General features: G+C 42.8%; 2 protein-coding genes across 7 annotated transcripts in view; one reads left to right on the forward strand and one right to left on the reverse strand.

The window, feature by feature from the left end:
• nxnl1 (nucleoredoxin like 1) overlaps window positions 1-17820 on the reverse strand; it is a 106680-nt gene extending 88860 nt beyond the window's left edge. For 2 of the 6 annotated variants that reach the window (XR_010016393.1, XR_010016394.1), the window contains exons 1-2: window positions 17467-17805; window positions 13970-14121 (exon numbers count right to left, since the gene is read on the reverse strand). The gene's annotated coding sequence lies outside the window, so the exon portion shown is untranslated. Of the gene's footprint in view, window positions 1-13969; window positions 14122-17466 lie in introns of all 6 variants that reach the window. The other 4 variants (XR_010016392.1, XR_010016391.1, XR_010016390.1 and 1 more) reach the window with 4 other exon arrangements.
• The window catches only part of LOC134339402 (very-long-chain enoyl-CoA reductase), an 86193-nt gene that overhangs the window by 9064 nt on the left and 51462 nt on the right, over window positions 1-25667 (forward strand). Inside the window, exon 2 of the mRNA XM_063035865.1 lies at window positions 23964-24014. Coding sequence (XP_062891935.1) covers window positions 23964-24014 — 51 coding nt within the window. The remainder of the gene's footprint in view (window positions 1-23963; window positions 24015-25667) is intronic.

The following is a 25667-nucleotide window of genomic DNA, read 5'->3' on the forward strand; positions in this document are numbered from 1 at the left end:
TTTAAATGTCGTTCATTCTTTGGAGCACCCCTCTGTTTTTGTGGATAGTTGCAAAGAAAAAGCATTTCAGGGTGTATATTGAACACATTTCTCTGACATTAAATGTACCTTTGAAACCTTTGGAACCTTGAAACCTATGAACCCTTTAATTACTGTGTGATAGTGCCCGCTAATAGGAACATTCAATTGACACTGGTAGGAAGTTCATCTTAATTACTGAGGCACAGTGGAAACCTAATTTTAATGGAGTCTGAAGTAGCCTTGGTGAAAATGTTTTGCTTTTCAATTAGGAAATGCTGGGCATGGAGCAGTTTCCTCATTGGGAGAACGGGCAAAGGAGTGACAGGTGGAATATACTGTCGGGAAGTGTATGGTCATGCGCTTTGCTAGAGGGAATAAAGACTAGACTATTTTCTAAATGGGAATAAAATTCAGAAATCAGAGGTGCAAGTGGACATGTACTCCATGCACAGGATTGGCTAAAGCTTAACTTGCAGGTTGAAATGGTGGCAAATGCAATGGTAGCATTCATTTGCAGAAATCCAGATTATAAGAGCAAGGATGTAATCCTGAGGCTTTATAAGGCATCCATTAAAGTTCAAAGTAAAAATTATTATCAGAATACATACATGTCACTATATCCAACCCTGAGAATTTTTTTCTGCAGGCTTACTCAGCAAATCTGCCCGGACAAGCTAGAAAACTTAATCAGCTTACATTGTGGGAAACTTTTTAATTGACTTGAGTAGTAACTGTAAACAGGATCACTGGAAAGAGTAAGAGCCTAGAAGACAACAAACTGCAACTGCAAATATAAATAAATAGCAATAAATAATGAGAGTGTGAAATAACAAGATATAAGAGTCCTGAAAGTGAAGCAATTGGTGGCAGGAACATCTCAATAGATGAGTAGATGAGTGTAGTTATCCTCTTTTGTTCAAGTCTGATGATTGAGGGATAGTAACTGTTCTTGAACCTGGTGGTATGACTCCACTTGTACCTTCAACCTGATGGCAGCAGCGAGAAAAGAGCTTGGCCTGGGTGATGAGGATCTTTAATGAGGGATGTTGCTTTTCTACGGCATTGTTTCATGTAGATGTGCTCAATGGTTGGGAGGGTTTTATCCATGATGTACTGGGCCGAATACACTACCTTTTGTAGGAACTTCTGCTCAAAGGTATTGGTGTTCCTATACCAGGCCGTAATGCAGCTGGTCAACACACTTTCACCACACATCTATGGAAGTTTGTTAAGGTTTTTGATGTCATGCCATATGTCAACAGACTCCTAAGAAAGTAGAGATGCTGTTGTGCTTTCTTTGCAATTACATTTATATGATGTGCTCAGGACAGGTCCTCTGAGATAGTGACACCCAGGAATTTAAAGTTACTGATCCTCTCCACTTCTGATTCTCTGATGGGTATTGGCTCATGACTCTGGTTCCCTTCTCCTGAAGTCTACCATTAGTTCCTTGGGTCTCAGACCGCATTTGGAGTATTGTGAGTTGTTTTGGGCCCCTTATCTAAGAAAAGATATGCTGGCACTGGAGGGGTTCGTTCACGAGAATGATTACAGGAATGAAAAGGTTAATGTATGAGGAGCGCTTGATGCCCTGGGCCTGTACTTGCTGGAGTTTAGAAGAATTGGGGGTGGGGGGAGGATCTCATTGAAACATATTGAATATTGAAAGGCATAGATGGAGTGCATGTGAAGAGGATGTTTCCTATTGTAGGAGGGTCTAGGACCAGAAGGCCCAGCATTGGAATACAGGGACATCCTTTTAGTACAGAGACAAGAAGGGATTATTTTAACCTGAAGTTTATGAATCTGTGGAACTCCTTGCCACAGGCAGTTGTGGATGCCAAGTCATTGAGTATGTTAAAGCTGATAGGTTCTGGATTAGTCAGGGCATCAAAAGTTATGGAGAAAAGCCAGGCAATTGGGTTTGGGAGGAAAAATAGATTATCATGTTGGAATGGCGGAGCAGACTCAATGGGCTGAATGGCCTAATTCTGCTAATATGTCTTCTGATCTTATAGTTTTATACATCTGATAATCACACAAATTTGTGGTTGTGCCACCTTTAGGAAAAGTTACCCAATTAGTTTTGCAAATATTTCTATTTCAAATATTTATCTAATGGCACTTTTGTTTCAACTTTGACCATCCTTTCTGGTCATGCACTCCAGACTGTAACAACCGGTTGCATAAAACCTTTCTCACTACTTTGGCTGATTTTCACACATCTGCAACTCTGGACTGGTGTGTTGCCAACTGAGTAATGGCTGACACTGTTCACCAGCAACTTTGATGTATGTCACTAAATTTTTAGTAAGTTATCAGGAATGTGCAGGGAGCTGTTCCATACAGTGCGACAAGACATTATACCAATAAGCTCTGGCCCCGTGAAGCCTATCTTGAATCTGATTATTGGAGATTTTACATTGTAATTTATGTGGGAGAAGTAGCTGCATTCCATTCGCTCTCTCAGAGCCACTGCTTTATGATGTAATGCTTGACTCTTGGCTTTCTGGAGGAAAGGATATAGAGACATAATTCAAAAGAACAGCATCAGGAGTGTAGTCAAGAAACATACAGAGTGTGGTGAGATGCTTTGGTTTATAGCAGTATCAGTTAAATGTCCAGCAGCAGAGGGATTTGGCTGGAGTGAAGAGAGGGTGGTCAAGGTGACATCTGTAGCTGGTAAATCTGCAACCACACAGCTCTAGTAACCAGGGTTCAATCCTAACGTCTGGACCCATCAATGTGGAGCTTGCATGTTCCCAGTGTGGCTGTGTGGATTTCTCCTGGGTCGTCTGTTTTCCTTCGTTATCCCAAAGCCATGAAGGTTGAAAGATTAGCTGTAACTTTCCATGAGTGAGTAGATGAATGGAAGTTGATGGAACCGTGGAAAGAGTCAAATAGATTAGGATATGACTAGTCAAAAAAAGTTGTGGAATGGTCAGCAGAATTTCGGGGATCAGAAGACCTGTTTCTGTGCCATGTCTCTCTGACACCTTGAGTGAATAGATAGCAAATTAAATGGGAACTTGGGATTCATAAATTGTGATGTTGAATACAGAAGCAGGGAAGCTTTGCAGAATCTTTTATAACATTTTTGGTCAGTCCACAGCCTGATTATTTTGCTCAATTCTGGTCACCACATTGCAGGGAAAGATGTTGGAGTCCTTGAAGAAGTACAGAGGAGATTTACCAGAATGGTTCCAGGGGCAAAAGTGTTTAGTTTAACTTAGAAATTCTTGGTTGTTCTCTTAGGTTCAAGGATAGTTAAGGGAGACTTGACTGCAGAATTATATAATGCTCCCATGAGTTGGGGGGCACAGATGAGGGGTGGGATTGGGTTGCTATTCAAGATTCAGGATTGCTTAATGTCATTTCCAATACACAAGTGTAAAGGAGAAGGAAATAATTGTTACTCATTCATTGCACAAGCTAATAATAAAACATATAATAGTAATAACTGCATTTTATACATATTGATTGTATGTACATAAAGTGACACTAGATACAGGAGTTTCTGTACATAAGGTGATTGATTAGAAATGATAAAGTAGCAATGATGATGGGGAGTGTGGTGGGGTGGGTTAGTGGGTAGAGATGTTGATCAGCCTTACTGCTTGAAGAAAATAACTGTTTTTGAGTGTAGTGGCCCTGGTGTGGATGCTCCATAGCCGCCTTCCTGATGGGAGTGAGACTACCCATTGTAAAGCCTTCCTGACCACTGCAGTGCAGTTTCCGTACAATGCAGTTTGTAAGGATGCTCTGTACTGCACACCTGTTGGGGACTTGGAAACATGAGTATAGACATGCATAGTCCAGCTCTCTTCAGCTTCATCAGAAAGCAGAGGTGTTGTTGAGATTTCTTGATTGTGTAGGTGGTGTTCTGGGACCATATGAGATTGTATGGGATGTGCACTCCCTGGTGTTTGAAATGCTTACAGTTTCCACTGCTGTGTGATGATATAAAGAGGGATGTGAGTGGTGTGGGTTCTCTGGAAGTTGATAATCATCTCCTTTGTTCTGTTGACATTGAGGAAGAGGTTACTGGTGTAAATACCTTTTTACAGAGTAAGTGGTAATGAACTGAAGCATTTTTTTCTTGAGAATGATGGAAATGAAGATGATTAAATATTTCAGTAGGGACTAGCTTAGAAACTTGCCAGGTTGCAGGGAAATGTGACTGAATTCTGAGAGCAAGCATGGGCTTGATGGGCTGAATGGCTCCCTATACCATAACCATTCTGAATCTGATATAGGCCTGACTGACAGCTTTGGAAAGGATCCATGAGACAGCCTTAGTTTTTTGGATTTGATTGTTGCATTTATCTTCTAAGTGTGCTTGTAGACTTTAAATTGTGCTGAAAGTGGACAATGCCTCTGCTCCTAATTTAAAGCACATAGAAGTTTCCAGAAAGTGTCTAGAAGTTTTCTTGGAAAGAACAATATTTACCTCAGAAATTTCAGGAATGTCAGAAGCAGTTTGGCAAGGAGCAGGGAGAGATTAAGTATTAAAACAAAAGAAATTAAACTTGGAAGCTGTCACCACTACTGGTTACAAGATCAGTCTCTGAATATTATTTCAACAGATTAGACATCTAACATATTTGTTAAATGTGAGAAGGTGAATTGACAAGGTAGTTGAAGTGGCAGAGTGAAGTTAAGAACATGATGAGATGATGGCCAAGGGAGGATCAATTGGCTCATTGAGCCTGCCCCCACATTATGATGGCCATAGCATGCAAAACCTTCCTCTCCAAACCCTCACTGCAAACATGTGATCTCTGGGATGGGGGGTATGGACAGACTGGACATTACTTTAGACATCCCACCTTGCAAAAACTCATTTCAGGGGGGTAGCACCACCACGCCCACATAAAAGCATAAGGTGTATCCTTATTATATTGTCTTATGCAAAAAATATGACATTAAAATATGTGCTTGTATTATCATGGAGTCGTTTATTTTATTACAACCTTAAGCAAGTCTACAGGGAGTTTGGCCTCGTCGCGTAGGACATCAATAGAGTAGCTCCTTAGCAGCTAGCCAGCTAGTTTAAATAATGTTAGCTATGCTAATGAACAAATGACATCTGTTAAACTCACCTCAACATGTCTTTTACAGTCATTTAACCCACCATGGGCAATAGAAAAGTCACTGTGCAAACAGTGCAGCAGGCAACACTGTCATTATTTTTGGCCCCTATTAGGGCAGGGGTACACTTTAGTGTAGTCTGGGGTGAAGTACGTTTTATATTTTCTATTTTTGGATCCCTCTGCCATGGCGCTGCAGGACACTAAATTGAACTGATGGACAATGAAGGAGAGAGAGAGGTCGACTGTAAAGCCTGCCCACAGAGAAAACTGATGGGTCTACTTAACACAAAGAGAGACCAATCAGGATTCATTCTCATTCTTTCTTTCTCTCTCTCTCTCACTCTCACTCTCACTCTCTCTCTCACTCTCACTCTCACTCTCACTCTCACTCTCACTCTCACTCTCACTCTCACTCTCTCTCTCTCTCTCACTCTCTCTCTCACTCTCTCTCTCACTCTCTCTCTCACTCTCTCTCTCACTCTCACTCTCTCTCACACTATCGATTTCTGGGATATTGTGTATGATTTGTGAGCGTCAGAGAGCCTCTATCAATATGCGGGAGATTCCTGGAACTTCCGGGAGAGGTGGGATACCTGTTACTTCAAAAAAACAATACCCAAGGTCACAAAACCAGGTCCAGGAAATTATGTGGACAGAGAGATATTTATGAACTAGTGTGCTTTCTCCACCACCCTGTCAATCCCAGTCAGTCACACTACTCGGTTGACTGATGGGGTAAGTAACACATCGCTTGGTAGGAAGAGCAAAGAAGGTAGGCTAACTGGCACTATTTTAAATTTGGAGTAAAAATCACACTGCTGGAGGAACTTGAGGGTGTGGGGGGGGGAGGGTGGTGGGCGTCATCTTTAGAGAGAAAAGGACAATCTGTGTTTTGATTCAAGACACTTCTGCAGGGCTGCCAGTCTCGATGAAGGAGTCTCCGCTTGAAGCGTGAACTATCCAGTTTGCTCTGCAGATGTTCCCTGATCCACAGAATTCCTACAGCAATGGGTTTTTTTTGCTTCAGATTCCAGCATTTTCAGCCTATTGTACCACCATTTTGGATTTGGTGTAGAAACGTTTGTAGATCTTTTATTATCCGGAGTGCAGCAACCTATATAAAGCCCTGGGGACATGCCTCACTGGAACTGTTCATGTTTGTTCATCATGCTTTGGCATGGTAGGGGTCAAGGCTTCAGAGGAGGTGCAGGTATAGTTAATGAAAATCAGATTAAAGTTGAACTTGTTGACTAAACAAGGTGGATTGATAGCTTTTACCCTGAAAAGATTTCATAGAAGATTTAAAGTACATTTATTGTCAAAGAAAGTATAAATTATAGAACCTTGAGATTTGTTTGTTTACAGGCAGCCACAAAGCAGAAACCCGAAAGAACCCAGTTAAAAAAAATAAAAATAAAAGACCAACACCTGATGTGCAAGAGAAAGGGGGTAAAAAACGCAAATCATTCAAACCATTGAAGCGAGCAACATTCCAAACTAAATTGAGCCCTCAGATCTGAACCCCAGAGTAGGCCAAAAGCCTAATAGTGGGCACAGAGCACTGCATAGCCTCAGCATCGTGGAGAGTGAGCGAAGTTGGCTCTTGCTTCTGATCTGGGCTGGCAGTAAAATTGTCTAAACAGTGATCATACCTCACACTAGGACCCAGCTGCTGTGAAGAGCTCGGGGCCTGGAACACACTCCCCAGAGTGATCCAGCCTCACATCTGAGTCAGTTGTACAGACATTAAATCTCCTCTGCTCTGGTCCCAACTTCTCCTCTTGGTTTCCAGAGCGATCCAACCTCACAGCTGGGTCAGGTGTATCAGCATCAGAATTCCTCTACCCCGGCCCCGGCTTCTCCTCTCTGAATGGCTCACTTCACCTGCATTGATTCTGCAATACACCAGCTCGGCTGGTCCCCCGAACTCGCCTCGCCATTGCTTGCCCCCTCATTGTTTGTGGCGATAAGTTATCACAATTCATGTTGGAAAAGGTTTTTTGTGATGTTTTTAGTCAATTTTTTTGCTATTTGAACTATCAATAAGCTGCTGCACACTTTCGATAGAGGTGTCTAAATTTCAAAATGAATTAGAAAAAAATAAGTGGCCACAGATATAAAATGTTGGACAAACCAGTCAGATTATCCTATGAAGAGAAATTGGGCAGTTTGGGTTGGTATTTTTGGAGGTTAGAAGAACGAAAGGTGACATTTCAAACATAATGGGGATTTGACAGGGTAGATTTTGAGAAGCTTTTACTAATGGAGGAGTCACAAACAGGGAGACATAGTTACAAAATAAGGGTTTGGCCATTTAAAACAAATGTGTAGTAATTTCTTCTGTGGGTAGTTATTGTTATTCCTCTCCGTGCCTTGTGGTGCATTGGGTGGCAACCTTGCTGTTTCTTTAGCATTTAGTGTGTTTTTATTTATGAGGCTTGGTTACTAGCTTGACCCTGAACCCAGCATGGATGGAAAGCGTGCAAGGAGCCGGTCAGATTCAAACCCAGGACCACTCACCTCGAAGTCCAGTGTTGATGCCACTACACCATCGGCCGGCATACTGAGGATAGTGAGTCTCTGGAATTTTCCACCCCCAAAAGTGGTGGGGGCCTGATTGTTAGAGAAATTTAAGGTAGAGATAGATAAATATTTGAAGGTTCGAGGAATTGGATGTTACAGGGAACTGGCACAGAAGCGGAGTTGGACTAAGGATAATTTTACTTTTATTTTTTATTTTAGCAATACGGTGCAGAGTAGGTCCTTCGAGCCATGCCGCCCCAGTAACCCCAGACAAAACTGATTAACTCGAGTTTAACCATGGGACAATTTATAATGACCGATTAACCTGCCCAATATGTCTTTGGACCGTGGGAGGAAACGGGAGCACCCGGGGAAAACCCACACATTCTATGTGGAGGACTTAGATCCTTACAGATGGCGCTGGAACTGAAATCTGAACTCCAGAATGCTAGCTCAACACCAAACCCACTTAGGTGGAAAGCATGCAAGGAGCACCCTGAGCTCTAGTACCACAATGCTGTTCTGCTACCACGGCGCCCATCACGTTGAATGGTGAGGCAAGCTTGAGGGGTTAGTTTACCTGCTCCTGCTTCAAAGTAAATTTATTATCAAAGTATATGTATCTTACCATATACAACCCTAAGATTCATTTTCTTGTGGGCATTGACAATAAGTACAAGAAACGTCTCAGTAGTGTAGAGGTTTTGTTATTCCTTTTTGTGCCTTGTGGCACATTGGGTGGCTTTTTTTTGCAATATCCTTAGCATTTGTCTTTTTTTTTTACGAGGCCAAGTTGCTAACTTGACGCTCGACCCAGCGGAGATGGAAAGCGTGCAGTGAGTTTCAAACCCTGGACAATTTGCACCAAAATCTGGTGCTGATGCCACTACACCACCAGCTGGCTGGCACAGTGGTTACTGCTTGGCGTGTTGGAGTTCAGAGTTCAATCCTGGCATTCTCTGTAAGGAGTCTGTACCTTCTCCCCATGGTGTGTATGGGTTTTCTCTGGGTCCTTCAGTTCTTCCCACAGTCCAAAGAATACCAGGGAAGCTAATTAGTCATTGGGAATTGACCTGTGATTAGGTTGAGGTTAAAGTGGAATTGTTGGGTGGTGTGGCTCAAAGCGCCTGAAGGGCCTATACGGTGCTGTATCTGTAAACGAATAATCAATAAACACAATTGAATCAATGAAAGACAGTCCCAAATAGGACAGTAAAACATTTGGATGTATGCAGTACTTGTAGGGCTATGACCTAGCATGGGAAAGGTGCAAGACTGGAGCCAATTGAATTGGTCTTTGAAAAAGCTGTCGTAAATCCCTCTGCTATATTGAAACAGCAATTCAGAAATATGATTAGGACTTAACTATCTGCAATTTTCTTAGAGCTTTTGAATCGTTGTCCTAGGTGGCTGCATATGCCTAATTTAGTTGTGTAAATCAAGATTTCAACTCATCAATGGGTCCACACTCTCACTGTAAGAATAAAGTAAAAAGCAGATAATCACTAGATGAGGCCATAAAGCTGTTGAATTACGACATTCAGTTCTTTATCTGCCTGTATGTTGCTCTAGATTCCCACTGATCTGATTGATTTGTTGGCCCTTTGAGTGGCCTAGTCAGGTACTCCATTTGTATCAGCTCAACCCCTCAGTGATAGTCAAGGTTGAGTACTTCGCCATGTATTCAACCTGAGCCTGAGGCTCCGGAGGGTTCCTGTGCTGTGGAAGACGTCCTGCCTCGTCCCTGTGCCGAAGATGCCGCGCCCCAGCGGCCTCAATGACTACAGACCGGTGGCATTGACCTCCCACATCATGAAGACCCTGGAGAGACTTGTTCTGGAGCTGCTCTGGCCTATGGTCAGGCCACACTTAGATCCCCTCCAGTTTGCCTACCAGCCCTGACTAGGAGTTGAGGATGCCACCGTCTACCTGCTGAACCGTGTCTACGCCCACCTGGACAAGCCAGCGAGCACTGTGAGGGTCATGTTTTTTGACTTCTCCAGTGTGTTTAACACCATCCGCCCTGCTCTGCTGGGGGAGAGGCTGACTGCGATGCAGGTGGATGCTTCCCTGGTGTCATGGATTCTTGATTACCTGACTGGCAGACCACAGTACGTGTGCTTGCAACACTGTGTGTCCGACAGAGTGATCAGCAGCACTGGGGCTCCACAGGGGACTGTCTTGTCTCCCTTTCTCTTCACCATTTACACCTCAGACTTCAACTACTGCACAGAGTCTTGTCATCTTCAGAAGTTTTCTGATGACTCTGCCATAGTTGGATGCATCATCAAGGGAGATGAGGCTGAGTACAGGGCTACGGTAGGAAATTCTGTCACATGGTGTGAGCAGAATTATCTGCAGCTTAATGTGAAAAAGACTAAGGAGCTGGTGGTAGACCTGAGGAGAGCTAAGGTACCGGTGACCCCTGTTTCCATCCAGGAGGTCAGTGTGGACATGGTGGAGTATTACAAATACCTAGGGATACGAGTTGACAATAAAATGGACTGGTCAAAGAACACTGAGGCTGTCTACAAGAAGGGTCAGAGCCGTCTCTACTTCCTGAGGAGACTGAGGTCTTTTAACATCTGCCAGACGATGCTGAGGATGTTCTACAAGTCTGTGGTGGCCAGTGCTATCATGTTTGCTGTTGTGTGCTGGGGCAGCAGGCTGAGGGTAGCAGACACCAACAGGATCAACAAACTCATTCGTAAGGCCAGTGATGTTGTGGGGATGGAACTGGACCCTCTGACGGTGGTGTCTGAAAAGAGGATGCTGTCCAAGTTGCATGCCATCTTGGACAATGTCTCTCATCCACTACATAATGTATTGGGTGGACACAGGAGTACATTCAGCCAGAGGCTCATTCCACCGAGATGCAACACAGAGCGTCATAAGAAGTCATTCCTGCCTGTGGCCATCAAACTTTATAACTCCTCCCTTGGAGGGTCAGACACCCTGAGCCAATAGGCTGGTCCTGGACTTATTTCCTGGCATAATTTACATATTACTATTTAACTATTTATGGTTTTATTACTATTTAATTATTTATGGTGTAACTGTAACGGAAACCAATTTCCCCCGGGATCAATAAAGTATGACTATGATTATGACTATGAAATGATGCCAGAGTCAGCACTTGTGCATACCCAGAACCACAGTGCATACAACAGCATAACAATTTAAATTATTTTAACAGTGGCATAGTGCTGCCTCGCTGCTCCAGTGACCCAGGTTCAATCCCGACCTCAGGTGCTGTCTGTGTGGAGTTTGAATGCTTTAATCTGTGACTGTGTGACTTTCCCCTGGGTGCTTCAGATCCCAAGGATGCATGGGTTGGTAGATGAAATTGCCCCTTATGTGTGATAGAATAGGGAGAGGGTGGGGTAGTTGTAGACTTCCTGGAAGCAGTCCCTTCAGCCCAACTAATCCATGATGGCTAGGGTGCCATGTTTGACCCATATCCCTGTAAGTATCAGCTGGTTGAGTGGTGTCGCAGCAACAAACTTGCACTCAACATCAGTAAGACCAAAGAGCTGATTGTGGACTTCGGAAAGGGTAAGAACAGAGAACACACACCAGTCCTCGTGGAGAGATCAGAAGTGGAGAGAATGAGCAATTTCAAGTTCCTGGGTGTCAACATTTCTGACGATCTGTTCTGGGCCCAACCTATCGATGCAGCTACAAAGAAGGCATGGCAATGGCTGTAATTCATGAGTCGTCTGAGGAGATTTGGTATGTCACCAAAGACACTCTCAAATTTCTATGGATGTACCATGGAGGGCATTCTAACTGACTACATCACTGATATGGGAGTGGGGAGGGTTGCTACTGAGCTACAGAGAGTTGTAAACTTAGTCAGCTCCATCATGGGCACTAGCTTCTGTAAGATCCAGGACATCTTCAAGAAGTAGTTTTTTCAAAGAGGCGTCATCCATCATTAAGGACCCCCACCACCCAGGCCATGCCCTGTTTTCATTGCTACCATCAGGAAGGAGGTACAGAAGCCTGAAGGCCCACACTCAGTGATTCAGGAGCAGCTTCTTCCCCCTCTGCCATCTGATTTTTGAATGGATGTTGAGCCCATAACCACTACCTCATTACTTTTTAAATTTATTTCTGCACTACTTACTTAATTTTACTATATTTTTATATATATTATTTGCTGTAATTTACATTTTTTTTCTCTATTGCATTGTAGTGCTGCCACAAAGACAACAAATTTCACAACATATGTGTTGGGAAAAAATTGTCTCAGGTCCTTATTAAATCTCTCCCCTCTCATCTTAAACCTGTGCCCTCAGTTCTTGATGCCCCAACCCTGTATAAAACATTACATTCACCCTATCTAGGCCCCCATGACTTTATACACTTCTATAAGATCTCTCAGTATCCCACATAGCAACAATTAAAGTACTTGCCTGCCCAGTCACCCCCATCTTATCTGTTGATGAGAATACGGGGTAACTAAAACATGGAGTTAAGCAACACACGCAAAATGCTGGAGGAACTCAGCAGGGCATGCAGCATCTATGGAACAGAGGAAACAGTTGACATTTCGGACCGAGACCCTTCAACAGGAAGGAGGTAACACAGGATTAGTATGGTTAATGTTGGTGTGGCACATTTCTATGCTATGATTATTTAAGCACAACACTATTACTGCAGTGTCAGGGCATATATTAAATAATTGTACAGTGTTGAGTGCCCAACGGATAACACATCTATATTTTGGGCCACACACCTAATCTACGGCTGAGTAACTGAGTTACGATAAGCTATAAAAATTTGCACTTCAGCCTTCAATCATTTGGCATCTTTTTACAGACTATCAGATGTCAGCTGTGCTTAAAAGGATGACATTTTTGTAATGGTTCAAGCTCCACTCCAGACACTTGAGTCTGTAATTCACCCTGGTGTTCCAGTGCAATGCTGAGAGGACACACGGAATTGTTAAACTGTCGTTTTGATGCAGACTGTATCTTTGGTGCTGTTCTTCAATGTGCCACCAGGTGGGGGTGTTGCTTTGATCAGAACATCCTCATTGACAATGAAAATAATTGATTATTTTTACAAATTCACTGAAAAAATCTTGCTTCTGAAAATTAAATCAACCATTAGAAACCCTGCCGATGAAATGTGGATTCATTATTTTAAACTGGGTCTTTTACGTATATGCGAAAAGATGGACAGAACCTTAGTTTAATACGTCATTGAAAAGACAGTGCTTCCAACACTGAAACAATCCCTCAGATTATCACCAGGATTATGGATAATTATGAGTAAGCACTTGTGGAACTGCACGATGCTGTCTGTAAACAAGAAACATCCCATCCTGATGCATTTCAAATTATAGTCAGCAACTTTAACCAGGCCTGTTTGAAGAAAAATCTGCCTACCTATCACCAGCACATAACGCGTTGCACCAGAGGTCCCAGCACATTAGACCACAGCTACACTATAACAAGGAATGCCTATCGTTCCTTTCTGAGACCGCATTTTGTTAAGTGGGATCATTTGGCTGTACTCCTGCCACCTGCATACAGACAGAGCCTAAAGGGCAAGGCTCCAGAGATCATGAAAACCAAGAGGTGGTCGCGAGAGGCTGAGAAACCATTTCAGGATTACCTAGGGTCAGTGGACTGGGCCGTGTTCAAAAATTCATCTGAGAACCTGAATGACTACATCAGGTCATTACAGACTTTAATAAAACAGCTGTGGATGAGTGTGCCTCTATCGTTCAAGGTTTTCCCAATCAGAAGCCTTGATGAACAATGAAATCTGGAATCTGCTAAGAGCCAGATCAGGTGCACTCAAGTCTGGAGATCAAGAATGCTACAAGAGGTGCAGGTATGATCTACGGAAAACCATCTCTCGGGCGAAGTGGAGATTCCAGACTGGACTGGAATCAGCAAGGGATGCTTGACAGCTGTGGCAGAGTTTGAATGCTACAACATCCTGCAAAGTTAAATCTGTGACATAGGGACAGCAGAACTTTATTTCCAGATGAGCTCAATGCTTTTTATGCTCGCTTTGACCACTGGAATAGGGAGGAACCATCGCGCACCCCCATGTCTCCTGATGAGCCTTTAGTCTCGGTATCTGAAGATGACATGCGGGCTGCTATCAAGGGAGTGAATCCAAGGAAAGCATCTGGTCCAGACAGAGTACTGAAGACCTATGCTGACCAACTAACTGGTGTATTCACGGATATCTTCAACCTCTCGCTGTGGCAGTGTGTGGTACCCACCTGCTTCAAGTAGGCTTCAATCGTAGTGGTGCCAAAGAAGAGCGTGGTGACCTGTCTGAAATGACTATTGCCCGTTGGCACTTACCTCCACAAGTATGAAGTGCTTTGAGAGGCTGGTGTTGAAGCACATCAGCTCCTGTTTGAGTGCTGACTTGGGAGTTGCTCCAATTCGCCAACTGAAGCAACAGGTCTACAGCAGATACTGTCTCGTTGGTTCTTCACATAACGCTGGAACATCTGGAGAGCAAAGATGCATACATCAGGATGCTCTTTATCAATTACAGCTTGGCATTTAACACCATCATCCCTCAAAACTAATCAATAAACTGCAAGATCTGGACCTCGATCCCCCCTTGTGCAATTGGATCCTGGGATTTCCTCACTTGGAGACCCCAGACCTTTCATTCAATGTCAATAAGACCAAGCAACTGATTGTAGACTTCAGGAAAGGGAAACCAAAGGTCTATGAGCCAGTAATCATCGGGGGTTCAGAGGTGGAGAGGGACAGCAACTTTAAATTCCTGGGTGCCACTTTTTCAGAGTACCTGTTCTGGACACATCATATAAATATTGAGAAGAAAGCACGAGGGTGCCTCTACTTCCTCAGAAGTCTGTGGAGTTTCAGCATGTTATCAAAAACCTTGGCAAACTTCTATAGATGTGTGGTGAAAGTGTGCTGACTGGCTGCAGTATGGCCTAGTATGGGAACACCAATGCTTTTGAGCGGAAAATCCTCCAAAAGTTAGTGTCTTTGGCCCAGTACATCACGGGTAAAACCCTCCCAACCGTTGAGCATATCTATGTGAAACGATGCCGTAGAAAAGCAGCACCCATCATCAAAGATCTTCACCACCCAGGCCATGCTCCTTTCTCTGTGCTGCTATCAGATAGAAGATACAAGAGCCTCAGGACTCGCACCACCAGGTTCAAGAACAGTTACTACCCGGCAAGTCTCTTGAACAAAAGGGGATGGCTATACTCATTTAAGGACTCTGTTATATTGCTATTTCAGGCTCGTTATTTACTGTTATTTATATCTGCATTTGCGCAGTTTGTTTACAGTTCACAGTTCCTGATGTTTACTGTTCACAGCTACTTCTCTATCGGAAGAGTCTAAGGGTTGTATGTTGTGACATGTATGATAATAAATTTTACTTTGAACTTTGATATACTCGTATCTGTTGGAAGTAGGTGAAATGTAGAAAGAATTCAGTAATTTGGTTAAAGGTTTTTCACAAATAGGGAGAATATAGCAACCTGGTACTAGAACTAAAAAAGAAAAAGATGTAAGAAAGTTTTGTGAGTTTTATTTAGGCCTTCTGCAATAAAGTAAAATGGAGAGATTAGAATTGCAGAATGTACAGTCTACTAATGAGGGAATACTTACTTTCATATAGATTGGGGTAAATAAATTACTTTTTGTCAGAAAGATGGTGAGGTTCTGCAGCATGTTCAGCAGGTTTTTCTCCTACAAATGCTGCAGAACTAACAAAGGTCCATTTTACACATGGTAACAAGCCACACTTAGTTCAGAGCTTTATAGTGTGTGAACATCACGTCGTCAGTATTGTCCCAGAGCAAGACAGAAACACAAAACTGACTGCTGCTTGAGTTCTAAACGGGTTAAACTTCATTGTTGTGATTCCGAGATTATTTTATCCAATAACAGATTTTTCGGAGTGGAAGATCCCCCAAAGAAGAAATTTCATATAGCCGAGAATTCGTTTTATATCTTCTTAAAAGACATGAGTTGCTTACTAAAAATAAATCACTGATTCGTAACAGTCTAGGACTACCTAAAACTAAAATAAAGAAACATTCAAAAAAGCAAAGAACTCGCTCATATTCTGGAAACTGGAAGATACGCAAAGAAAGTTTCTCTCCCAAAAATGCATCGAGTGCAACACCTAGCGTTACATTTCGAGTACTGTACTTAGTGTAATGTCATACATAAAATGCAAGATCATGATAGTGTACAGGATAATATTGGAGGCAGCAGTCATGAGGAGAGGATACAAGGCTAATGTTTCAGAACTATAAAAGTGATTATATTACTTCAGACTTTCCGCTCAGCGTTTCAGTGCTCAACACCTTGCTTACCAATAGACATCTTAATTTGTGTACTCTGCTTTCCATTGTACTGATGACCGTAATGGGGTTGTTAACTAATCACAGGAAAGACTGTCGTTCAGTCAGGCAACCTAAAATCCATATATGACATGAACAGTGAGGACTTTTCAAACTGTAGCTAAATGTCATGATTCTTCTTAGTTTTTTCACTGTTTACATATTTTTACTTTTAATTGTAAAAGACCATTGGCTACTTGATTGTTCTATTCATGAAGGAAGGAAGTCCTAGAACTTGAGTAACTGCCACAATTGAAACAGTCCATCACACAAACTAATCTCCTTTCTGTGGACTCCATTTATATATCCTGCAGCCTCGGAAAAGTAGTCAACATAATGAAGACTACCCCCCCCCCCGGACATTCTCTTTTCTGTGCCACTGTTATTATACTTTGGACATACCTCTCATAAGCTAAAGGATGAATTCTTCATCTCCTAATCCACCTTGTCATGCCCCTGGAACTTTATCTGTCTATTTGCACAGAGCTTTCTTTTTTAACTGCAAACTGTAATCTGCATTGTTTTCTTTCTTTTACTTCAGTGTAACTGTGTATGGCATGCACTATCTGGATAGCGTACAAAACACAAGACTTTCACAGTCCTAATGAAGGGTCATGGCCCTAAAGACTCAACTGTTTATTCCTCTCCTTAAATGCAGCCTGATTTACTGAGTTCTATCAATAATTTTTGAGTATTAAGATTTCCAGCTAAGTTTTTCACCCTATCTTGTTACATGTGACAAGAGTATACCAATACCAGAATTTCACAGTGTGAAGGCTTTCAGGTATAGCTGTCTGATGTTTTCCTGCAATGTGGATTTGCTGGGTTTAGGTTCCAAGCAATCATTACTTTATCCTATCTACATACTGTCAGGCACTATGATACTGCATATGTGTTCTATCTGCACAGGGTCTTGAGTTGCTGTGCAGAACCTCACAGACTCCAGTTTCAGTATTGTGAGAAATGACCCTTTCCACCTTTCTATAAATCTGAGCATCATTATCTGCAAAGTTGTGGGAAGGCTAATGGTGCACCTTGGCCTAGAGCCCTGCTGCTTAGACTCTGTCTGAGGAGGTTAGTACAGATAACCATTTATAACTTTAGAATGCTGAAGTCATTCTTCCTTCTCCTTCCCATCTTCCCCTTCACCTCTTCTCCAGCCCCAATAAAGCAGCCAAACAAATCACTAATTTTGAGCTGGAGTTTTTTATGTGCCTGGACTGCAGCAATACAGTTTGCAACTTCTTGTCTAAAATATCTCCGTACTCATTGTCTCAAACCCAATCCAAGTTGTTGAAAAATCTTGGGGCTGAATCTCTGCTACTTTCTTTGACGTATCAAGACTTTAACAAACATATCACACCTCTCCTGACTTAGACTGATTGCTAGGCCACTGTAACAGCTAATAGTGTATGAGCTTTTCTAGGACGCAAATTAAAACAGTGGGTAGCTTACTGTTAGTGCGCTGATTATGGAGCCAGGTTTCCAGGTAAAGTCCAGTGCTGCTGTCTCTCCATGAAGGACGGCTGTGTGATGATCGTGGTTCCCTATCTGCACTCCCCGCTACATTTGTTCCTGCCTGTAGGTTCTATTAATATAACCACCACGAGCCTAGCTCAGTGCTCGGTCTTAACAGCTGCAAATAAGTGATCGTATTTGCACATTAACGCACACCCAGTTTGCTTTCACATTGCCTGTCACCAAGGCTCTACAGAACCCTAACCGCATTAGAAGCTCATCACCGGCCATTTTGGGACATGAGGTGTTTGCCTGTATTGGTAAAAAGACCTTTTTCCACAAGCCAGTCTCCCATAGAATAACCAACCTTAAAAGGAGACTAATTGGCTCACTGAGTGCATGTCAGCACTTTCAAAGAGCCACGGATTACTGCTCCGACTTTTTTTTTACTACCTATTCAGTTTGAAGATCACTGTTAAATCTCCACCACCGCCTGATCAGACAGTGTGTTCCAAATCTGACTCTGCCTAAAGAGTTTCTCCTCTTGTTCTTTGTTTTGAAATCTGTGTTATTGACCCTTCAACCAATGGAAACAGGATTCTCTTAGTTTCACTTGGAATTTCACAGTCTTATGGCACGTTTTTTTTCCTAATGTGTAAAAGCCTCAAATTGCTGATGCAGATCTTGGGCCCTGATGGCAGGATTTATCCACCAATAAGGCAGCAATGCCAAGAATAGCCCTCTGCATCCTCCAGCAACAAGTAATTCATACTGGCTGAGTCAGCGAGCAAGAAGTTAGTAATTGGCTGCACAATTAGTAATGGGTGGTCTGAGTTTAATGGGTTACTGATTGCCTACAGACAGCTCTGGCCTATTCCCCTAGCCCATCCCATGGACCAGTTTATAGCAGTGAAGTGTTATGGAAGCTTCTGCAGCGAGGATAAAGTTGTCAGATAATTTCTCGCTAACTGTCCTTTTCAGTGAGCCTGTCTCATGTTGGTGGTTGGTAACTATCTGTAGAGGTGGGGTGGGGGGGACTGAGATTCATGACAGATAATGATCCTGTGCAAGTGGAGAATTGGGAGCTGAAGTCTTGTGCAGTTGCTTGAAGGAATTTTGATGGAATTTCCAGCCACTTCTACTGAGAAAAAGAGCTATCGTTTTAGCAGCTTGGTTATTGCAATACCCAAGCTTTTAATATGATTTTGTTCAAGTGTGTCTCTATAGGTCAGTTATGAGAACCCCTGATCATCCTTTAGTGATCATGGGCTAAGGAATTATTTGTTTGCCATTTGGCATTTGATTCTAGGCTGATTGTCCACTGATTAATCAACAACAGGAGATATCATGGATGATCCCATGGAAACATCAGCTGCCTGCCTGGTAGACGTTAATGGAAGAAGCAATGTGACTAAATACTTTCAACATCTGGGAGATTAAAAATTCCCAGGGAAGGCGAGCCCAATAATGGTGATGGGGAGGAGAAGCAGGAGATTACCCTCTATAATTAATCTTGGTTCCCCTCAGCTAACCTAGACCAATCCAGGAATTATTTCCCTCGTCCATTCATCCCTCCAATTTATCTCCCTCCTGGCACTTATCCTTGTAAGCAAATCAAGTGCTACACCTGCCCCTACTCCTCCTCCCTCACTACCATTCAGGGCCTCAAAGGTGAGGCGACACTTCACCTGTAAGTCTGTTGGGATCATCTATTCTACTGTATCTTGTGCTCCCAGTGTGGCCTTCTGCATATTGGTGAAACCTGGCGTAGATTAGGAGACTACATCGAGCACCTTTGCTCTGTCTGCCAGAAAAAGTGGGATCTCCCAGTGGCTACCCATTTTAATTCAGCTTCCCATTCCCTTTCTGACATGTCGATATGTGGCTTCCTCTACTGTCGCGATGAGGCCACACTCAGGTTGGAGGAGCAACAAATTATATTCCATCTTAGTAGCCTCCAATCTAGTGGCATGAATGTCGATTTCTTGAACTTCTGGTAATCTTTCTCACCTGGCCTCCTTCACCACTCCCTTTTCCCATTGCCCTCTCTCACCTTATCTATTTACGTGCCTATCTGGTGCTCCTTCCCCTTTTCTTTCTTCCATGGCCTTCTGTTCTCTCCTATCAATCGTCACCCCCCCCCCCCCCAAGCCCTGTATTTCTTTTACCAATCAACTTCCCAGTTCTGTACTTCATCCTTTCCTCCTGTCCTAGTTTCGTCTATCACCTTGTGCTTCTTCCTCCCTTCCTCCCCTCCTCCCCCCACCCCTCTAACTCTGACTCCTCATCTTCTTTTCTCCAGTCCTGATTAAGGGTCTCGGTCCGAAACGTCAACTGTATTTATTTCCATAGATGCTGCCTGGCTTGCTGAGTTTCTCCAGCATTTTGGGTTTTTTTTGCAATTATTTACTTTATTCGTTTTTTTAGGACCAGGTTGTCACTGGCAAAACCCATTTGTATTGTTCAACCTTAATTGTCCATGAGAGGCTGGTGGTGAGCCTCTTTCACCTGCAGAGATGTTCTGACAGTGTTCAAAATCCAATATAAATTTATTATCAATGTACATGTATGTTACTATATACAGTGAATTCTGGTTAATTGGGACACATCAGGACCAGTACATTTTGGCTCAATTAAGAAGACTATCCCAATTAGCCAAAGTTTATGGAAGTAGTTAAGGTATATTTTTTTTAAAAAAAAGACAAGGTACCATTTAACAGAGTAACAAATACTTAAATGAAATGCAGATTAAATTAGAACACTACCAATACTACTACAGTACTGTAAAACTATATAGGTTCCTAATAGTTATGCATGGAGGAATTCATCTAGTGTATGCTGCCTTGTTCTTTTAAGAACATCAGACCTAGGAGCAGAATTAGGCCATTTGGCCCGTCAAGTCTGCTCCACCATTCCATCATAGCTGATTTATTATCCCTCTCAACACCATTAATGAAGGACCTATCAACCCCTGAATTAAATATACCCAATGACTTAGCTTGCACATCTGTCTGTGGCAAAGAGCTTGGTGAATCTAGAATAACCGCCCTCTAGCTAAAAAATATTTTACTCAACTCTGTTTTAAATGAATGCCTTTCAGTTCTGTGGGTATGCCCTCTGGTCCTAGGCACCACTATAAGAAACATACTCTTCACATCCACTCGATCCAGACCTTTCAATGTTTGATAGGTTTCAATGAGATTTCCCCCTCCACTTTTTCTAATCTCTAGTGAGTGCAGACCCAGAGCCATCAAACGCTCCTCATATGCTAACATTTTCATTCCTGGATTCATTCTCATGAACCTTCTATGGACTCTCTCCAAAGCCAGCACATTTCTGAGATAAGGGGCTCAGAACTCTCCAAGTGTGGAATGACCAATACCATATAAACTCTCAGCATTACATTCTTTCTTTTATATTTTAGTCCTCTTGAAATGAATGCGAACATTGCACTTGCCTTCCTTACTACCAACTCAATCTGCAAGTGAATCTTTAGGGAATCCTGTACGAGAACTCACAAGTCCCTCAGCATCTCTGATTTTTAAAAAATATTTTCCCTATTTACAAAATAGTCTACGCCTTTATTCTTTGTGCCAAAGTGCATGTCCATGCACTTTCCTACATTATATTCCATCTACTCCTTTTACATTTCCCCAATATGTATCCCAATTAACTGGAATCCACTGTACACCCTTGAGATTTATTTTCTTGCAGATATTTACAGCAAAAAAGAACTATAATAGGATTTTATGAAGATCTGTACATAAACAGATAAAGACTGACAAACAACCAATGTGCAAACAGAAGACAATCTGTGCAAATCAAAAAAAAGTACCAAGAACAGGATCTGTAAAGAGTCATTGAAATCCTTCTGTAGGTCGTAGGATTAGTTCAGAGTAGTGATGAACGAAGTTATCCACGTTGGTTCAAGAACCTGACAGTTGTAGGGTAATACCTGTTCTTGTATCTGGTGGTTTAAGACTTCAGGCTTCTGAACCTCCTACCCAATGGTAGTAGAGAGAAGAGGATATGTCCTGGATGATAAGGGTCTTTGATGATGGATGTTGCTTTCTTTCAGCGGTACTTTATGGTGGGGAGAGGTTTGCCTGTAATGGACTGGGCTGTATCCACCACTTCTAGTAGCCTTTTCTGCCCCTGGGCATTGGTGTTTCCAAGTGAGACTGTGAATCAACTAGTAGGATACTCTTTGGGTAACAATTGGCTAGATTGGATATGTTCTGTCTTATTAGTTGGACATACCTGGGTAAGGTCCTACATCGTTGGGAAGTGAAATGGAATAGGTTTGTTCGAGGTGGGGCTGGTGTGCAGTTCCTAATCATACGGCTGTCATGTTGCCTACTCCCATCACGTTTGCTGTATCCACTGGTTGCAGCCATTTCTTTTATTAAATGAAATAAATTGAATTGTTTGAAGACTGAATTCTGTGTCTGGTGACCTCAGGAGGAAGCCGAGATGGACCCTTCCACTCAGCACTTCTGTTTGAACGTGGCCACTGCTAGCCTTCAGAGCTGGAGGATAGGCTTGTTCTTGAAGTCGTCGCCTCCTGTTAACTGTTTAATTGTCCTCCACCATTCACAACTGGCCATGGCAGGACTGATTCATTGGTTGAAAGATTATGTAGCTCTGTCTATTGCATGTTATTTTGAGCATTTGTGTTCTGCACTGCTGCTTCAATTTTGCACAAACCTAGTGCTGCTGTTGGCTTTCCCCCAGCGTTTCTCATTGAACCCAGGATTGATCCATTGGTTTAGTAGTAATGGTGGAGTGAGGGGAATGCAGAGCCACAAGGTTATGTATTGTGGTCGTGGGCATTTCCACTGATGTTAGTTGTCCACAGCACCACCTAGTTTTGAACTGCCAGATCTTAAGCTTTGTGCGCTCCATTCATGCAGCTTTGTCCTTCCACAATCTTGACAGTGGCCATTGAAGTTCTGCACCCAGGGTGCATTCCACTTCATAATATTCAACTTTGGGCTTAAGTTCATTAACTGAAGGGGGCAATGGTAGTAATCAGTTGGTTTCTTTCCCATGTTTGACTTGATGCTATGAGACTTTATGTGTTCTAGAGTCAATGTCGTGCACTCTTAAGACTGTTCTCCTGCCTCTGATCCTCCCTTCTGCAATCTCTGTGAGTCTATCCTGCCTGGTGGTACAGGCTGTTCTCAGTGATGCAGGAGTCTCGCATAGAGTGTGGTTCTGATTGTGACTCTGCAACCTCTTGTTGATCATTCTGTGCGAAAGCTCTCTCGATGTAGACAAATGTTTATCAGCAAGGCTTTTATCAGGTGGGGTTTTTTTTTTAGAAGGGCTTTGCCACATTCAAAATTGTTGCCTGGGTCTATCTATTTCCATCGCTCTTCTTGGGTGCAAGTGAAACAAGTGGTCTAAAGTACAGTTTGAATGTAGAAGGAGGCAACTGGCAGAGATCAGTGTGGAGTCGAATGGTCTGGGTCAGTGTTGTGTGTTCTATGCAAGTAGTGCAGCCTAAGGGAGTTACACCATTTTAGACATTCAACTTATGTCTATGCGTGTTTGAAATTCTGTGTCTATTCTAGAAGTACTGGCACCCTTCGAGAACTGCAGTGCCTGATGAGAACTGTATTTTCAATCAGAATCCCCCCCCCACCCTCCCCCTCATATTCTATGACATGGGTGGGTGGTAGGTATTGCTGGTCCTAACTCGTGGCCAAAACCAATGTCTGACCCCCTCATTGTTGTCCCCCTCCCCTTATCTGGTCTCCCAGGTGCCCTGACAATGTGCTTGGAAGTAGGTACAGAGGAGATGTCGGGGCAAATTTGTTACGCAGAGGGTAGTGAGGGCGTGGAATGGGCTGCCAGCAATGGTGTTGGAGGCAGATATGATAGGGTCTTTTAAGAGACTCCTGGATAGGTACATGGAGCTTAAAAAATAAGAGGGCTAGCGGTAACCCTAGGTAATTTCTAAAGTAAGTACCTGTTTGGCATAGCATCGTGGGCTAAAGGACCTGTATTGTGCTGTAGGTTTTCTATGGTTTCTGAGGTTTTCTATTACAGGAAGTTTATTAGTTTAAAGAAACACGTATGCATGGATTCCTCTAGTTTGCCAAGCCTTCCATGTCCCAGATGTTCTCCTGGGGTTTGCTTTTCAATTAGATTATATTTAGTTAGAGTCTCAGCTCAGATTCCAGGGCTATCGGGTTGCTGCTTCTCTAGGCGGTCTCCTTTTTACAGCTGCCCTGAAAAGAAGTAACAGATAACTGGGTTTTATCTCAGCTCTCTGTGCCACGAGCAGAAGCAGTGACTTGACTTCTCTTGTAGCCTTTTAAAAAAGAGGAAAGGGCAGATAAACTTTTAGAGTGGAACAGACGACAAAGACAATGGACACGAGCACCATATTGCCAGAGCCAAATATGATGATGACTAATGGGTTAATCCTCCCTAATCGCATGATAAAATCACAGAGGAAATCTAAAAAAGCTTCTGTTTTTTTTGAGGTGGAGATCTTGGATGCCAGGACTAAGCAGAAGCTCAGTTTTCTGGACAAGGTAAGCACAATCGTATGTCTTTTGTTTAACTCCAAAAATATATGCATATCCGCATCTGGTTGGGGAAATCTAGCTATTCCATGTGAAAGCTGATGTTTACCATTGATGCAGTGCTTTCAATGGAGAATCTGCACCCTACAAATTCCTCCTTTAATTAATCACCTCAAATTGTGCTTACAGTCAAGATTTTTCTCTGGTTTGCTAATGCAATGAAGTTTCAAAGAGTGGCTGCAGAAGTAGTTGGAAAGGAGATGGAGAAATAAGAGCAGATTTCTTTAAGAGCAGAGTTGAACAGGAGATCTGATGGAAGAAATAAAGCTACATTTGCTCTGGCAGAAGGGACGGTATACATAGGGCACAGCAGTAAATTGACTGGCAGAGCTGAAGCAGATTTCTGAGCTGTGTTGGTAAATGTGGAGGAAGCAGATCAAGGAGGTATTGGATAAGCACTCGTGGAAAATATTTACAGGGTTGTGGGGTAAGGGCGGATATTGGATTCATTATAACTTTCCCAAAGAGCCGATTCAAGCTGATTAGCCTTTCTGTGGTTAAGGGTGCCTGAGAGAATCTAGATTTGTCCGTGGCTTCTATACACTTTCACGGTTTTCTCATCCCACAACAATCATCCCACCCTTCCCACTGTTGTGACTTACTGCAGTTCCAGTCTACTGCACTGCAAGGTTTGCTTAGAGAGGTGGTGATGAACATCATTAGAAACTTTACAACCATATAACCAGCAAATGCTGGCCAGGGGTTGGTATCTGCAAAGGTGCCCGTAGCCCATTTGTATTAACTTTCAATTCCATGAAATTCTTCCCACGTGGAAGGTCTGCGGGGATTATGTGGGAAAGCCTGTCATTACTTTATAGTATATTTTTGTGAGGTGTCAGCTGTCTGTGGTGCTATCTGGTCTATTTCCTGCCATATGGGTGAATTGATGGTGGGGTTGGGGGCTTGCATTCCGATGATATTATTGGTAAGTGTTCAATGTGTGGCTGTCAAGGATCCATCCCGATAGAAGTTGCTGACAACTGCTCTTTGGACACCCAGGAAGGCGGATACTACTGCCAGACCAGGCATGGATAGGCTTGTTATGTTGCTGGTGGCAGTCATTTACAGGCACTGAGCGTTCCAGGCCTGGGTCCACCTCGCTAGGTTAGAAGCTAGTTAGTGTGCAAGTCCAATGCTGATCATAATTAAACCATAAAATATAGAAGAAAAATTAGGTCATTCCACCACCTTCTCTCCTTAATACTTATTCCCTTACTAATCAAGAACCTATAAATCTTTGCCTTAAATGCACCCAATAACTTAGCCTGCACAACTCTCTTTGGAATTGAATTCCACAGATGCAACATCCTCTGGCTGAAGAAATTCGTTCTCACCTCAGTTTTAAAGAGACGCCCCTTTGATCTGAGTCTGTACCTTCAGATCCAGACTCTCCTACTAATGGAAACATCCACTCCACAGCTACTCTATCCAGGCCTTGTGGTATCCATTAGGTTTCAATGAAATCCCCCCTCAACTATGTGAAGTGCAGGCTGAGAGATATCAAATTTATTGATTAAATCATTCCCTCCAGCATTTTAATTACGTGCCTGCTTGTAGGAACAACCCAAGGCACAAAAGATGTGCACTTAAAATGACGCAGGA

The sequence above is a fragment of the Mobula hypostoma genome, chromosome 29 (assembly GCF_963921235.1).
Source record: "Mobula hypostoma chromosome 29, sMobHyp1.1, whole genome shotgun sequence".
Classification (NCBI taxonomy): Eukaryota; Metazoa; Chordata; class Chondrichthyes; order Myliobatiformes; family Myliobatidae; genus Mobula; species Mobula hypostoma.